The sequence below is a fragment of the Thunnus albacares genome, chromosome 7 (assembly GCF_914725855.1).
Source record: "Thunnus albacares chromosome 7, fThuAlb1.1, whole genome shotgun sequence".
Taxonomy (NCBI): domain Eukaryota; kingdom Metazoa; phylum Chordata; class Actinopteri; order Scombriformes; family Scombridae; genus Thunnus; species Thunnus albacares.
The window spans coordinates 12,011,494-12,027,193 of record NC_058112.1 but is presented as its reverse complement, the minus strand read 5'-3'; the positions used below and the strand labels follow the sequence as shown (position 1 = coordinate 12,027,193).

Genomic DNA, 15,700 nt, shown 5'->3' with positions numbered 1-15,700 from the left:
CACTCTGATTCTTGCTTCTTCTCTGCCAAACTCCTAGGGTGCTTATGTAATTGTGTGTGTGTGTCTGTGTGCACGCTTGTCAGTGTGAGTGAGTCAGTTTGTGAGTCTCGTGTGTGTCTTGTGTATATATGCACAAAAGTGGGTAAGTGCAGGGTGCGTGTGTGTTTATAAGGGTGTGTAAGGGTTTTTTTTTTCTTGCAGTCTTGGATGCCTGGGAGAGGTGCATGGCTGATGGATATGCTGCTGGGGCCTCACTGTGTGCTTAATACACTGTTTTTTTTTTTACTTTTCATGTACACAATGTAGTAAATGGACACACATGGAGAGACAGTGACACAAACCAAAAATTACTCCCACTCCCAGCTTATTGATGTGTCTGAGTCATTACGGCAGTGAAAGCTGTTGTAGTTATGACTCTTGGGGTAGGCGGTGTTAGTGTTGATAAGCTGTTGTAGTGCAGAGCAGCTGTTAATGAGAAGTAGTAATGTTGGTGTTCTCAGAGCAATAACACAAGGTGGCCTTTGTCTCAAAGGCACCTGGGAGCTAGATATGCGCGGTTGCCTGTCTTGTTTTTGCTTTTTTCCTAGTTTTCTTGCTTATTCTCAGTATTACTCACTTTCTATCTTCTGTGCATGTCTTTCCCTCTGCTTCTGTCCCACCCTGGACTCTGCTGTTTATTGTGCTTTTCTCGAACGCTTTGCAACGCGTCCAAAACCAATCCCTCTTTGGCAATTGTTGTTTAAGACACCTGGGCTGCGTTCTCTCGTAGTTCTTTTTCTACCTGCTAGAGGGAAGTATTTGTTTGTCTTTTTGATTGTTCTCAAACCTTTTGTGCTATGTTAGTATTTCCTCTTTGCTCTAGAAGGAACATCATCATATTTCTAGGTTTCCACCCACACACACACCTCTTGTGCCTCAGCTGGCATGGCTAGAGGCCAGCGCTGACACACACAAAGAAAGAAACACAACGCTGAATGTTGTGTTCGGTCTACTACTCAGTCACATTTCATGCTACTATTCTGTTTAATAACTATGAAACCAGACCATGCTGTGGTTTCTCACTGTAATCTGACTTGAGCAAACTGACCCTGCTGCACAGCAGCTCACATGGTCTTTCCACTCCAACAACTGCACAATACCTATTGGATCAAACATTGTTATGATCATCATGGTAATCACCCTGGTTCTGTTCGCCTGCTCCACTTCATAAACACATGGCTCAAGTTGGAAACCAGGTCATTTTTCACGCTAATTAACCTCAGTATATTGTCATAGGAAGTCATTTAGTGAGCGGGTCGAGGAGTGTAACTAACTGTCGAGTCTTTACTGAACTGTCTTTCTGTAAGGAGTTTAGTGACTCCTGCTGACCTGTTCTTTGATCTATTTCTGTTCTATTGTCAGACCAAAACCCGAACAATAAATCTAATCCTTCACATGCTGCTCTTATATTCTCAACTTCTCAACTGTCTTTTCTCTCCCTAAGTCTCAGGTTCCTCAATGGCTTTCCCTCTAAACAAAGTCTGCTATTATGATCTTGATACTTAGTATTGAGCAACTTCTGTGTATGTATTGTCTGTGTAGATGGGAGGGTTAAGATAGCGAGTGTGCGTATCTCGACCCAAACCTGACAATGGGGCAGGCTGACAATGAGGAGCGGCTTTCTTTTGCCTTTCATCTGCGCAGAAAACAACTCTCCTGTTTCATTCTCACCACTAAGCCGCTCTGACACAATGTACTTTGATGTTGTGGACATGTGTGTGTGTGTGTGTATGGACTGTTTGGTGTACCTTGGATGTTTACCCTACGGTGTGTTAATAAAGGTTACACGTAAAATAAAGTCTGAGAGCCAACACACATTACATTTCAGAGGGACATTCCAGTTGTCTTTTTGTATTGAGGAATGCTCCTGCTCTTTTGAGACCGCAGCTTGTAGTGTTTCTTGTCTTTCAGTCAGTCCGCTGTTCCTCTTTGCTAATGCATATTTCCTGTGTTTGGCATCAGTCATCATGATATTTTCCACTTGTAACGTTACATAATTTTCCAGTATTTGCAGCTGGTGCAAGAACAATTCAGACAGCTAATCCCGTCAACAAATTAACAAATTAACATGTGTCAGCTTTAATAGGGGTTTGGCAGTCACCATTTTTGTAAGGGAACTTGAATAGAGTAAAAAGAGGCCAGATAGTTTCTGATGATGTGTTGAAGGTTTGAGGTTCATCCAAACTGCAGTAAGCGCCTGTCGTCTGCAACTCTACATCACCTCTATGTGTGGCTGCATCCTCTTCTTTTCCATTCCCTTGTAATTCTTAAAGTTGATCTGCCAACCAGAAAGGCACCATAAAAAGCCCAAATGTAGATGCAGCCCAGTTTCTATCAAACAGGGAGCCACATTAAAAGCCTTCCAGTGGTTTGCCAAGTCAAGTTGCTAAAACAAGCAACCTTTCCAAGGAGGATTCATGGTAACCACAAGAAGGATGATGGTCACTGAATCATTCCTACACAAAGTAATATTCATCTTAAAACAAGGATATGACAACAGTAACAGTCACCATTTTTTGGATCAAATGTTGTTATAGCTATTACAAATTTACAATGACTGTGGCATGGCATTCAGTTTACACAGTGGAGTACACACACCATTTTTGAAACATGACTCACCATGATGACTATGAATCGTGTCCGAAGATAAAACTAAACTGCCAGATGAAAATAGTTTTTCACATAACATTCATTAAATTGCCCACTTTCCCACTGCTAAACCAGCTATTTGTAGTTATATCCAGTAAACCGGTCTACATTTTCCCTGTGAAAATAGGTTGTTATGAGTTAAGCCTGCAGGTGTCAGCAATACACTGAGTACAACTTCAAGCACTAATATGCTCATACATACACACTTGTATAATACCAGTTAGGGATGGGAAGATTTACCGTTTTGTATCGGTTCACTGGCATAAATGTTCAAAATGCAATTGCCCTGATTAAAGAAAAAAAAAGTGTGCACTAGATACAATTTGGGATGAACTTGCGATGCATCGTTTCTAACATCTTTAAATTGGCAAAATCCGATTTATTTATATTTAATTATTGGTAGAAACCCTATGCCTTTTGTTATTTAGAAATGTGACCAATAATTTGTGGCCAATGATTTGATATTTAGATTGTTTCCTCCTCTCTAAACTGTTTCTCAAGCGTGCTAGCATGCTACAGCTAAGTGGTGTGCTGCCACAACGTTCCGGGTGGAACTCGCGTTCAAGAATTATTGTTCTGCACGTCGAAGTAAGTGCACAATATATAGCTTTAGCTACCTTCAACTTCTTTATGTGCGTCACGCAAGTGCTGGACTGAGCAGTAATCAAGATGGGATAGGACTGATACATAAACAGCTTGTTTGATGGTATTTGTTGGCACCAACATCTCCTGACAACTGACAGACCTCTTCTCATGTTACACATATTTTTTTTAAATCAATTTAGTCCATAACACATTTCTATTGGATTTTCTAAAAGTTATCTCTCAATTTCAGCATACAGCGTCAGTAAAGGCTTTGTGCTCAGTTGACTCAAACTCAATACATTTAATTTCAGGAGCAAAAAAAAAAGTATTTTATTATTTACAACCCATTCTACCACCAACTGCAACTATCTTTATAAAGCATTTGATGAGTTGTGGATGCTGTCATAAATATTGTTGAGTCGTCTGCATACATAGAGATTTTATGTGTCTTAATTTCTTCATTAAAGAATGATTTATCCCATTGAAAGCAGTGCATATTTAATTTTGCTCTTAATATTCATCTTTTTAGTTTTAAGCAGTACAGTGTCATACTATAAGAATGTTTATAGTCAGTACTTCAATTATTCATCTTTATATTAAAATGTATGTGTCTAATCACAAAATAGGGAAAGGTCTTACTGTTATTTTGTCCATATCTATTGATTCAAATGTTTGGGAGACGGATAAGTCGAAATGTAAAAAGTATGTAAAACTTATTGAATCCTGCTTCTTGTTGTTTAAACTCTGTTTGGGACTTTTTAAATGCACAACATGTAAATTCTGCCGCTAGGGGTCTATCAACCGAAACAATAACAAAAGGAGTTAGACGTTGTGAAGTAGCATGGGATCATGAGAGTTTTTGTCTTCATTGTTAAACAACCACCATTGCCATCATTGCAGTTAGCTTCTCCTGGTTAGGATTTCTTCAGTGTTCATCATTCATGAGGTTTTTACTGGGAGCCGAATTAGCTGCAGAGGTCTTCTCTGCAGTCTTCTGAGCAAACGTTTCTCTGCAAGAGTGCCTGGTGGACAATCACAAAGCTGACATATTATCTTGTGTGGGTATACTCTTTGGTAGACACCATTGTGGCAAACAGCCACAACGCCAATGTATGCACACAAGATGATCATCGTCTTGTGCACATATACTCTGTGGTAGTGGGGGCATGACGCCTTTGACAGGTGACCAAATGAAACGGACCATTACCTTGATTAAAATTACAGATTTCTCTAGGTTTGAAAATTGTTGGAAATATTTGGGTAATGTAAGTACACAACTGAACAAAATATATAACATAGGTCTAGTTGTTTTTAGACATTTTAATGCAGAATAGTTACATATTACAGCTTAAATACCGCAAGAGTCCTGGTTGCTGAACTTTTTCAAGACTATTTTTTGGGATTTTTGCCTTTATTTGATAGTTAGCTGTCGAGATAGACAGGAAACATGGAGAAACAGAGGGGGAATGATAAGACAGAGGTCCTCATCTAAAACCACTAAGTTAAATTAGGGTTTTCAGCACCTAGAAACATAATTCAGCTGGATCTGCCAAACCTAAAATCCTTTATGTACAATCAAGGCACCACCCAGTCACCTGGAAAATGTTCTTTTAGCACTGGCATATTAATAGACATGTGGCAGGCAGTAATCTCTGAGCAGAATATATTCACTGTCTTTATTGTCAAACACAGTCAAAGCTGCCTCTGTCCTGTCTTGCACTTTTCTGACTGTGCCCTTTCACCTACTTTATTCATATGCTGTCGGAGCACAGGTGTAAATGGATTTAAACTACTGGAAGTGATACTCACAATCTCCTTGGCTCAGTGTGAGTTAGTCCTCATTTTAGAATAAGAGTAGTTTCATTGCAGTTGAGGGATTACATTTGAGAGCAGCCAACAGAGGTGTGTGTGTTAATCTGCAGATTGACGAATTTACTATGTACTACTATTTACTATCTACTATACAAATAAACAACAATGTCACAGCGGAGCAAAACAAAGACATCAAGGTTACCTTGTTTCTTCATCCAATGCCTTCATCCATTCAGGGACCTGTTTCTTAGCACCACTTGATATCAAATTTACATGTTCTGTCTCCATTCTGCACTTCCCCTTGAACAATGCAGAACAATATAACTTTTAAATTGTTGTTTTCAAGGTTCACTGACAATGATGCCAGCATGCCTGTTTTTTAACCTGCTTGGCAACAACGGGACATAATTGAACCTAATCCATGGTCTGCGTCATCTGATGCCCTTCTAGGTTTTGTGTTTGGAGTTCTTTCATCATCTTGGGCGAGGAATCTTTGTAGCATGTGTTTCTGCGTATAAATATATACCAGTTGCTGAGGAACGATGCCTTTAGCCTTGGCAGTTGCTGGAGACAGGTTTTCATTCTTCTTGAGAGGCAGAAGTGTGAAAGGTTAGCTTGCAGAGTCAGATGGGTGTTTATACTGGGATGATCAGATGCTGCCTGCATCACTATTGGAGACACCACGCCCTTTGTCTAAGTTTAGCCTTGTTTATGTACACGCTTAGCTTGACATTTTCTCCTCAGCTTTCTGCCCAAGGCTTTCTCTAAGACTGGATTCCAGTTTGAAGCTGAGATGAGAATTATGTATTGACTCAGGTTAGAGAGAAAACCACTATCTAATGTAACCTCTGTAAATCTAGAGTACAGTATTTTTGAGTTTGTAGATGTATTCATAGAATGTCTATAAAAATGTAAGTAGAATATATTCAAATGTGTGTGTGTGTATATATATATATATATGCTTATTTTTTATGTTTTCCATATCATGTGTTACTCTTATTGATAAATGATTTATTATTAGGTTCTCAGTTACATCCATGGGCATCTTTTGCAGAGTAACAGACATGACTGTGCTTGCGCATACTTCATATATCCTATCTCTATGTTTGTGGTAGCTGGATAATTGGAGTGGTAAAGGCAGCAGGGGTTTAGAAAATGTTCTCCTCATTAATCAGGATCAGTGTTCCCTCTGCTAATGATCCAGAGGAGACCTCGCAGTCCCCAAGCCACTTTCCTCTCTTCCAGTTCCCCGCCCCTGCTTTCTAGGAAAACCCGTCTCTCAGTGCAATCACTCTCTCTTTCTTCCTCTCTTGATCTCAAGTACCCCTGGTCACTTCGCTCTGCTTCACTGCCCTCTGGCACATACACTGTGAGACGGGGCTTATGGGGGGGGGAATGGGTGCAAATGGAGCAGAAAGGCGCATCTGCGTGCCACATCTTAGGAAACACATCTCTCTTTTCTCAACTGGGTAAAAGGAGACGAATAGCCCCAAAGAGACCTTAACAAGTTTGTTCACACCCTAACACCCCTAGTGTTCCTGGATCAGTGTTGGCTCAGAGTGGAAGATCTCACTGAGTGCTTAGTTCTTTCTTCTTTCAAAGGCAGCTACCGTAAGTTGGTGTTTGGTAGAAAAACCCTATCATACTCAAGAGTCACCACATCAAACTGTTGAGTGTTCTGTAATGATGGAATCAAATGTGGAAAGAGTTACTCAAGTATCGTAAATGCAGCTTACCTCTCTCGATAAACACAACGTACCAGGTCACATGGAAGTGTTCTAGGTCTACATCAGTGTCAGCTTTGCCAAAAGTTAGCCTATTATAGAGGAAAAGGCAATTGTTTGTACAGCATGGAAACATATATTACATCACTCTTAGTTACAAAGAGTCTTTGTGTTTACAGATGGGATTTTCTCATGCAAATGTTTGCCTCACCTAATATTGTTACAACAGCTCAAGGTATTGTGCCATTTCCTCTGAATAAAGGGAATATTACATTATCCCGTTCTATCAAAGAAACATATGAGGTGATAATAAGACGCCATATCCGAGGCACTCATGTCAGACCACAGCGTCGCTATTAAGCACTTTGTCAGACGCATTTGGGAAGTGCTCTCTACCAGGCTAATCCAATTGGCTAGATTGATTAGCAGTTAAAAGCCTTTCTTCCTCTGGTCGGAGCGATCCGTTCCAATTGCTACCCAGTGGGCTAGCTTTAGCTGGGCTGGCCCACCGGATCAGTTGGTGCCAGGCCCGCTTCCTGTGTAGGGTTTCACCAGGCACGATCAATACATGCAGACGGCTAATTGGACACTCACATTTCTCTTCTCTCCGCTTTATGGTCCAGGGAATAAGCTGAATATGTGTTTATAGGGGAGTGCCCTGTCCGGTATAGTAGGCAATTTAACTGCAAAGTTTATGGGAATGCAGTGTGAAAATAGGCTGTATCATTCCTATGTCAGTGTCAGTTAAACGAATGTGGTGTTATTTGATGGACAGTGATCCAGCATGTAATCATATATGTGCTGGATTGCCGCCACAGACGTCTTCTCTCCCTCCATTACTTATACACACACATTTAAATTACTCCCTAACCCCCGAGAACACTGATGTTGGATACCTTACATAACCCCTGTTCTCCTTTCCCTCTTTCTCCTTCCCTATCGGTGTGGTTTTCTCTCTTCTGTCTGGTCTGGACTTGCCTGGACAGAATGACCAAGTGTGACGTAAAGAACTACCTGGAGAAGATCTATAACGTCCCTGTGGGAACAGTCCGTACCAGGATACAGTTTGGTGAGTGTCTTCAGTGCTTTGCGCAAGCACATACAGTACAGAGAGCTATTAAATTTACAGAACTTGGAGTGGTTGAAACTACCCCATAAAATATTTATTTTTCTTATAGACTTACTGATATGTTGAGTTACTGAGCCCTGAAAGTGACCTGGAGAAAAAAAAGTAATTGGTGTGCAAGATTTAGTGTATTTTTTTACTTTTTTATTCCCACATACCAGCTCTGAGATCAGTCCATAAACATTATAGAGAGTATAAAAGCAACATTTTGCGTGGCTTTAGTTGGCAGAGGCCCACACACAGACCTCTCTAAAATCACAAAAGAGAGGTCAAGAGGCATTGCCTGAAAGTGAATTGGCAACCCTGATAAATTTCCTCCCTGTCATCTTCCTCAAACTTTTGGCTGACTGAATGCGCCATGCTAAAGGCATTCGCCACCAAAAGTGAGAAGACAAAATATATAACATATTAAATCGAGAGCACAAAAAAATCATTTGTGTGCACAAATTTTTGAATTGAGAGCATGAATTCTTTATTTCACAGCACAAATTATTAAATCATGCCCACAAATTACCTTTTTTTTTCTCTCTGTGACACCTCCCAGGCTCCATAGATGGTTAACATACCTATTGGACAATAATACAATTTCCACTAGCCCCACAAACATCATCAGAATTATTAGCAGCACTAACTCAACTCAATTAGCAGGTCTTCCCACGTCCACTCGGGTCCTATTAACTGTGACCAAATTATAGTCAGTCTGATGGAGTCAAGTAGGATCCTATTGCATTGCGTGGGTCTTGGGTTTATGTGTCATTATGTCTTATACCTGAATGGATCCAAGTAAACTTGCTATCAGATCAGATCATGTAGTGTGTCATCATCTCAAGAGAACAATGTGTATTTGGGTCTTGTCAGTTTGACCGCATTTTGGATTGAGTCTAATTATCCATGGGCCCATTTGGATCAGGTCTGACTGTCCATGTATTAGTTTTGGTTCAAATCCCAAAATTTCTAGCTTTCGCTAACATTTTTTAAACAGTTTAGATTCATTGCTGATAGTGATCCATGCTGCCAATTTTTAGATCCTTGTAGGCAGATCTATTATTTAACATTTTAATATTATTAAAATGTTGAGACATACTCACACAGGAGTTGTAAAGAGATCTGAATTTTGAGATTCTCTCAACAGTGAGAAATCCACTCCAAGGGTATAAATGTCACACCTGTAGACGTTATTGCCATGATTTGGGTATACATTTTTTTCTGGTATAGAATGTGCAGTATTTTAATAGTCACATCACAGACAGTGCACTATGAGCATGAAGAGAGAGAGAGAGAAAAAAAAACTACAATGCACACAGTACTGCCTGAGTCACAGACCTTATGTAAAGGAAAGCTAGTGGTTGAAGAACATTACATACACCATGTAAAGACATGGAGCCCGTCCAAACTGTTGAGAGAGAGAGGGTGTGAAGGCAGTGGGGAAAATGCTTGATTCATTGTATGTAATACCAAGCCAAAAAACATTTCAGCCAAATTAAAATCCTAAAGTAGTACTGCAGCTGTCGTGAGTAAATTGAGCAAATGGTGTACACGTGCACGCACACAAACACACACTCAAAAGGTGTCAGTATGATAAGATCTTAACTTCCACTGTGTATGTGTGTATGTATATCTCACTGTAAAGGATATAGATATCATTTTGATAACTATAAGTTCGTGCAATAAATAAATACTATATTGTGTTGAAATTTATAAAACAATTGTATACAGTTATGTACAATATATCACTACAGTCCAATATCGAATATATACAGGGAAATAAGTGTTGCAGCAATCCATTCAGCCCCATCTCCACCTAAAATTCTTGTTTGAAGTATCAAACATTCACCATCTGTAGCCAGAAAGATGGATTACAATGATGACAGATGAAAATGGTTTTAAAGCATTAAACTTCTCAAACCACTCCTGCAGCATAACCCCCCTCTCTGTCATCCATCTATATGTTCAGTGTTAATGACCATCATTTCACTAAAGAAATGGCTAGATGCAGTTGCCATTATTTTTGTTCTATGGACAAATCTGACTAAACATTTTTAAATTTTATTTTTAATATAAAATTCAGTCTCCAAGAGCCTTTTGATGGATGTTAAAAAAAAAAATAAAAAAAATAAAAGCAAAATTGATTGTCATTCAAATCATAGTCAGTCTGACAGATTACAGGAGTTGTTGGTGTGTAGACATACCTGATATTTTTGCCCAGATGAAAATAACTTGTACAGAGTGCCCTGGTAGCCAAATGGTTACTGCGCATGCTACATAACCACAACATCCGTGGTTAGTCTTGCATAGCCAGATCTATCTCCACACTTTGTTTTAGTGCTGTGCCAGCACTGGAAAAAGGTCTGGCTGAACCTATTATCACTCTGCTGTAGGGGCAAAAAAAACGCTCTGGCTTGTTTGTATCTCTTTAAACCAATCGCAATTGTGTTGGGCGGCGCTGAGCCCAGGATGCAGCAAGGTGCCCTTGCAAAATAGAGTCGGGAGGGAACTTGTTTTGGTGGAACATTTGCATGTGGCGAGGCGAGCCCTGGCATTAAAATGGCTAAATCCCAGCAAAAGAAAACGCCACATAAAACAGTAAATGACATATGTCGACTATGTGATACGACTGTCACTTATTTAAAAAAAAAAAAAAAAAAAAAAAAAAAGACTAACATAACTTGATCATCGGTTCCCTAGAGGTGAAACCTGCCTATACTTTAGCTTTGTCAGAACTTGCCATTTTCAGCATATAGATTGCTAGCTTGGAGGTTGTCGTTGTTGTTTCATGTAGCGACAGGGATTTTGAAAACTGTAACATGCAGATTGCGCAAGGGGAGGAGAATTCTGACTGAAATGGTCAGCCAATGGCAGGCTTATACCCACAGTCCACATCCTGTGAGTCAGACTAGTCCTTGGCTCAATTCCAGCCAGGGACCTTTGTTGCATGTTGTACCCATCTCTCTCCCCCTGTTTCCTGTCTGCCACTTCACTATCCTTTATTCAATAAAGGCAAAAATGCCAAAAAAATAATCTTAAAAAAAAAAAAAAAAAAAAAAAAGAAAGAAAATAACTTGTACATTATATTTATGTTATTTCCATTGTCATATTTAAGGTCATATCCATCATAATACCCTTTTTAATCAGCTGACAGTTTGTGAATTAAATTTTGGTTATGGTGTCTGGAATTCACAGAACGATGATTTTTGTTTTAGGCAGCATAAAGTGAAATTGATTTTGTTTTGGAGACTGTCAGTGGTGGTTAGTGGCGATTAGCAAATTCAGCTTGCGATGTAGACGGTCTTCCCATTGACATGCAGCAGCGGGAGTGTTTTCCAGCGGCTAGTTGCGGTAGTGGTTAGCGTGCCTGGCTCTCCTTTCCCCCTAACACACACAGCTGCTTATCTGACAATCTGCTGCTGCAGCACTCCAGTCTCCAGCTGTCCCAGGACACCCCACGCTCCCTCCACACAAACACATACTATTCACTTACAAACTTGCAGCTTCAGGGCCCTAAGTACCCCATCCTCTCCACACACATCCCAAACCTCCAATCCCAAAATTCTGCCCCGTTGTCAAGGATGATCATCGAGCCAAGAACAGTGTTATATCATTGACTTAATAATCTGCTTGGCTTTTTTTGGGGGGGAAGAAACAGCTTGGGTTTGCATGGGCTGTTTTGGGGGCTCCCTACAAGTCTGGGAATTTGCAAGTTCATGAAAGAACAGAAAAAGAGGACATGTGAGTTGCTTGAAGCGGGAGAGACACTGAGGGACAGGCTTATGAGAAGAGGCACAAGCCCCCACTGTGCTGCGCCTGAAGGGCCACGAGGAGCCCCCTCTACCTCTGGAGGAGAGACTGGGAAGGAGACATGGAGAGAGAGAGGGAGGGAGGAGAGAGGCGCCTAGCATAGCCTAGCCTACAGTGTGGAGTACCCATTAACGCTGTTTATTGGGGTTGTGTCATTAAAAGCTAGGGGAAAAGGAAAGCCCCTCGGGAGGGCGGGTGGAAGGAAAGAAGTGAGCAGCGGGTGGACAGAGGGGGGATAGAGAAGAGAGGGCGTCTCGGGGGCCCCAGTGATCCTGAGGTGCGTCAGAGAAGGTATCCCTGTCTACGTCAGGAGTTCCACTCCATTGGCAGCATAAAGACGGGAACAGGCAGAGGAGAGCGAGGGGCCGCAAACGACCCTTTCTTCCCTCCATGAGCAGCAGGGGTATTTTGGAAGGAGTTGCCATGGTTACCCCTCCGGCCTGGGATTTGTAACGTGATAGCTAGCTGCCAAACCGCAATCTCAAAGTGGGAGAAATTGTGCTTGCGTTTGCGAGTGTTGTATGAAAGCTCTCTGTGTGTCTGTATGTGTTAGGAAAGGACTATGAGAATAAGGAGAAGCACACTTTGTATCTTTTCAAGGTGTGCAAGTGTGTGTGTGTGTGTGTGTGTGTGTGTGTCTGTTTTATTGTTTATGGGGAGACAGGTCAGTGTCTGACCTTGCTCTTTCAAAGGTTGTAGCATTTCACTGTGGATTTCCTCAGCAATTTAATCACAAACACACACATACACAGAGAGAGAGAGCGAGAGAGAGAGAGAGAGAGAGAGAGAGAGAGAGAAGCACACACACTTCGTTACCTCTGTCTCCCACCCACACAGGGGCCTCCAGTTAGCCAGGGGGGCGTGGAGGTGGGGTGTTTTACAACCCTGCTCAGGGCTTTCCCTGAGCAGTGGGCTGCCTGGCTAGTGATTACTAGCTACACGTACCAGACACACACATAGACACGCGCGCACACACACACAGACACACACACACTCACACACACACAGACACAGATACACACAAATGACTCATTACAGCGGAATGTTTCCCTTGTTTTTCATGTCATAAACCGTTCCCATGGCAATGGAAGTTACTCAGAGGGCCTGTTGACTTGACCACCAGGGTCTCATTGAGATTAGAGTAAGCAGAGAAGAACCGTTTGATGCTCCGGTCATTATACATCATTGATAGTAGAGTTTTTGTCTTACCATTACTAAAGATTCCGATACCTGTGTGAGGTGCCACTCATTTAGGTAAATGTACGTTTTGATATATGTGAAGCTCCTAGCCTGCCTTCACACAATCGCACCTTCTCTCTTTCTCACACACACACACACACACACACACACACACACACACACACACACACACACACACACACACACACAGCAGCTCCCCAAGTCCCTTGTCTTCCAGATTTGGCGAGGTCTGACAAGAGAGAGGATGATGTCATCATCATCTCCAGCTGGGGAAGAGGTTAACCTGCCTTCCATAGTCAACAAGATCAGGCTCTGCTTCACTACACGTACACACAATGCAGACTCCACAGTTCTACAGGGAAATGGACAAATATTTATGATAATATATCTGTTGTTCAGATAGGAATGAAACATAATGTGATAATGGCTGCGCGGGTAGATATCAGGATGTGCTTTAGTAATTTTGCTGACAGTCACCTAGGGGTGGACAATATTGATAAAATCTTCACAGCATATGAAATTTTATATCACAATAACAATATACACATCATCATAATTGTTTATAGATAAAAAAGAAAGCAAACAGGAATGTTTGTACTTGTCTCATCCAGTGACTTCAATCCCTGTCGAGGTACATTTCATTCATGCAAACACACTAAAACAGTCCCGCTCACTGATTTGTGTAACATTGCTCAGAAAGCCCCACTACGGCTATTTTTAAGAGTGAGCTACATCATTAGAAACAGTACAGCAAAGTGTCTGCCAGTTGACAAATTTCCATTGTCTTCACAGTATATTGTCATATTGCCCAACCCTACTCTCATCACATTCATAAATTCATAAATGTCATCATCATCACTCAGTCCCACTGTCTGCTTTTTCACTTTCACAATTTGCACTTTTAAATTTTCGGTTCTTTTGTCATTCTGTGTTTCTCTGTTTCTCAGGCTCCAACAAGAAGAGGAATCACCTGAACCAGAGGGTTAAGCAGCCTGATTATAAAGTAGCCTACGTTCAGCTGGTGAGAAGACACAGACACACACACACACACACACACACACACACACACACAGTCATCCTTCTACTCCCAGTCTTTTCTTGTTAGTGTGTTGTTTGAATAGCATTAGCTCATTGACTCCTGTCCAGTACACAGTGGGAGGTGGAGACCTCTTCACAATAACGTTCTCTCTCTCACTAACACCCAGCCCACTGTGTTTTTTTTGTTGTTGTGGGGGCTGCATTATTAAACACAACACCCAGGAGGATTGGGCATTTTGGGGGCCTTGAGCCTTCAGCTTTTGTTTCATCGGCTATATTTGAAGGGGGGGACTCGCCGGGTGAGGGAGGTGAGACGGGTTAGTTGATGTTCCCCCACAGAGCCCTGAGGGGCAGGTGGCCTTTGAAGGTGAGCTCTTAAACTCACTCTCTCTCTCTCACACACACACACACACACACACATACAGGTAGGAACAGACACACAACAAAAATGAACACAAGTGTGCATAAATGCTTAAAAAAAATACAAGCCCTGTTCCTTTTACCTGCCATTTCAAGTGTTATTCCGTGCTCTCATGAGACAGCCTCTGACACACACACACACACACACACGTTACACAGCCCTACCCAGCATATCTCTCCTGTGTGATTCACACACTCCGACTGCTCTTGAGAAAGCGGCAGTCTGGGTTCTAGTAGAGCCCGAGGGTGAAAGGTCATCTTTGGTTACATGCCAGACTTATTACAGGAAATATTGAGATATAGTTATCATCTGGTGTAGCTCTCCTTTCTTTGCATGTGTGTTGTGCCGTAGCGGGAATGTGAGCAATCATATGTCTGTGACACTCCCCAATGGTGGCGTGTCAGCCTAGACTTCCTCATTGCATCACAGCTGATGCCTTCACACCTGTGTTTGAGGTGAGCTTTGGGTCAGGAAGGTCCATTCCCTGCACATCTTGCCAGTGTTTGAAGTCTGTTAGTCATTGAAATCAAACAAACCTCCCCCCAAAATGTCAAAAAAGTCACTGTTTTAATGCGCCTTTGATGCAGACGTGAAAAGCAAGGGGCCTTTGTTTTGTGCCTGCCGTTTTGATCTTGCCCAGATAATTCAACAGTGGTGTAGACGCTTGTTTACGCCGCGCCGCCCACCGGACTGGGAGCCATCAATCTTGAAACAGATGAATAATGAAAATTGTCTAAACACAACAATTTGAAAGAGGATACATAATTGAAGCAGCCATGAATCTTTTAAAGGGGAGGCTTCCTCTTGTCTGACACCAAGGAAGTGGCCTGTGATTTTGTGTGCGTCTGGAATTCCCGGCGGAGTCAAAACCGATGCTCTGTCTCACCAGATGATAGGTGTGAGGATGCAGAACAGCGCACATACACATCTGTGACATGTGTGCATCATTCGTGCACGCCGAGCCCCGGAGGATTGATGTTTTTCCTTGAGTGTCATTCGCTCTGCAGTCGCAATCACGTCGCGGTTTTCTGAAGTCGTGCTCATTTGACGTTGAACAGTGGGCAGAAATGCTGAGATGCAGGCTCCTTTTGTGCTTAAAATGGCTGGATATAAAACCGAATATCCGGCCTATTTCTCTGGCAGGTTTTCGGAAAAACATGCTCTCTCACTCCCTTTCCTACCTCACTCTCTCTCTTGTGTACGAACACATACACTCACACACACACACACACACACACACAGACACACACTCACACACAGAGCCCCAGAAAACCCTCCTTTCTTTTGCAGCGGTGGGTAGAAAACAAGATT

At 41.8% G+C, this 15,700-nt stretch overlaps 1 protein-coding gene across 1 annotated transcript in view; it reads left to right on the top strand.

The window, feature by feature from the left end:
• mrpl23 (mitochondrial ribosomal protein L23) overlaps window positions 1-15,700 on the top strand; it is a 39,018-nt gene that overhangs the window by 4,112 nt on the left and 19,206 nt on the right. Inside the window, exons 3-4 of the mRNA XM_044357277.1 lie at window positions 7,796-7,878; window positions 13,878-13,951. Of these exons, the coding sequence (XP_044213212.1) occupies window positions 7,796-7,878; window positions 13,878-13,951 (157 nt within the window). The remainder of the gene's footprint in view (window positions 1-7,795; window positions 7,879-13,877; window positions 13,952-15,700) is intronic.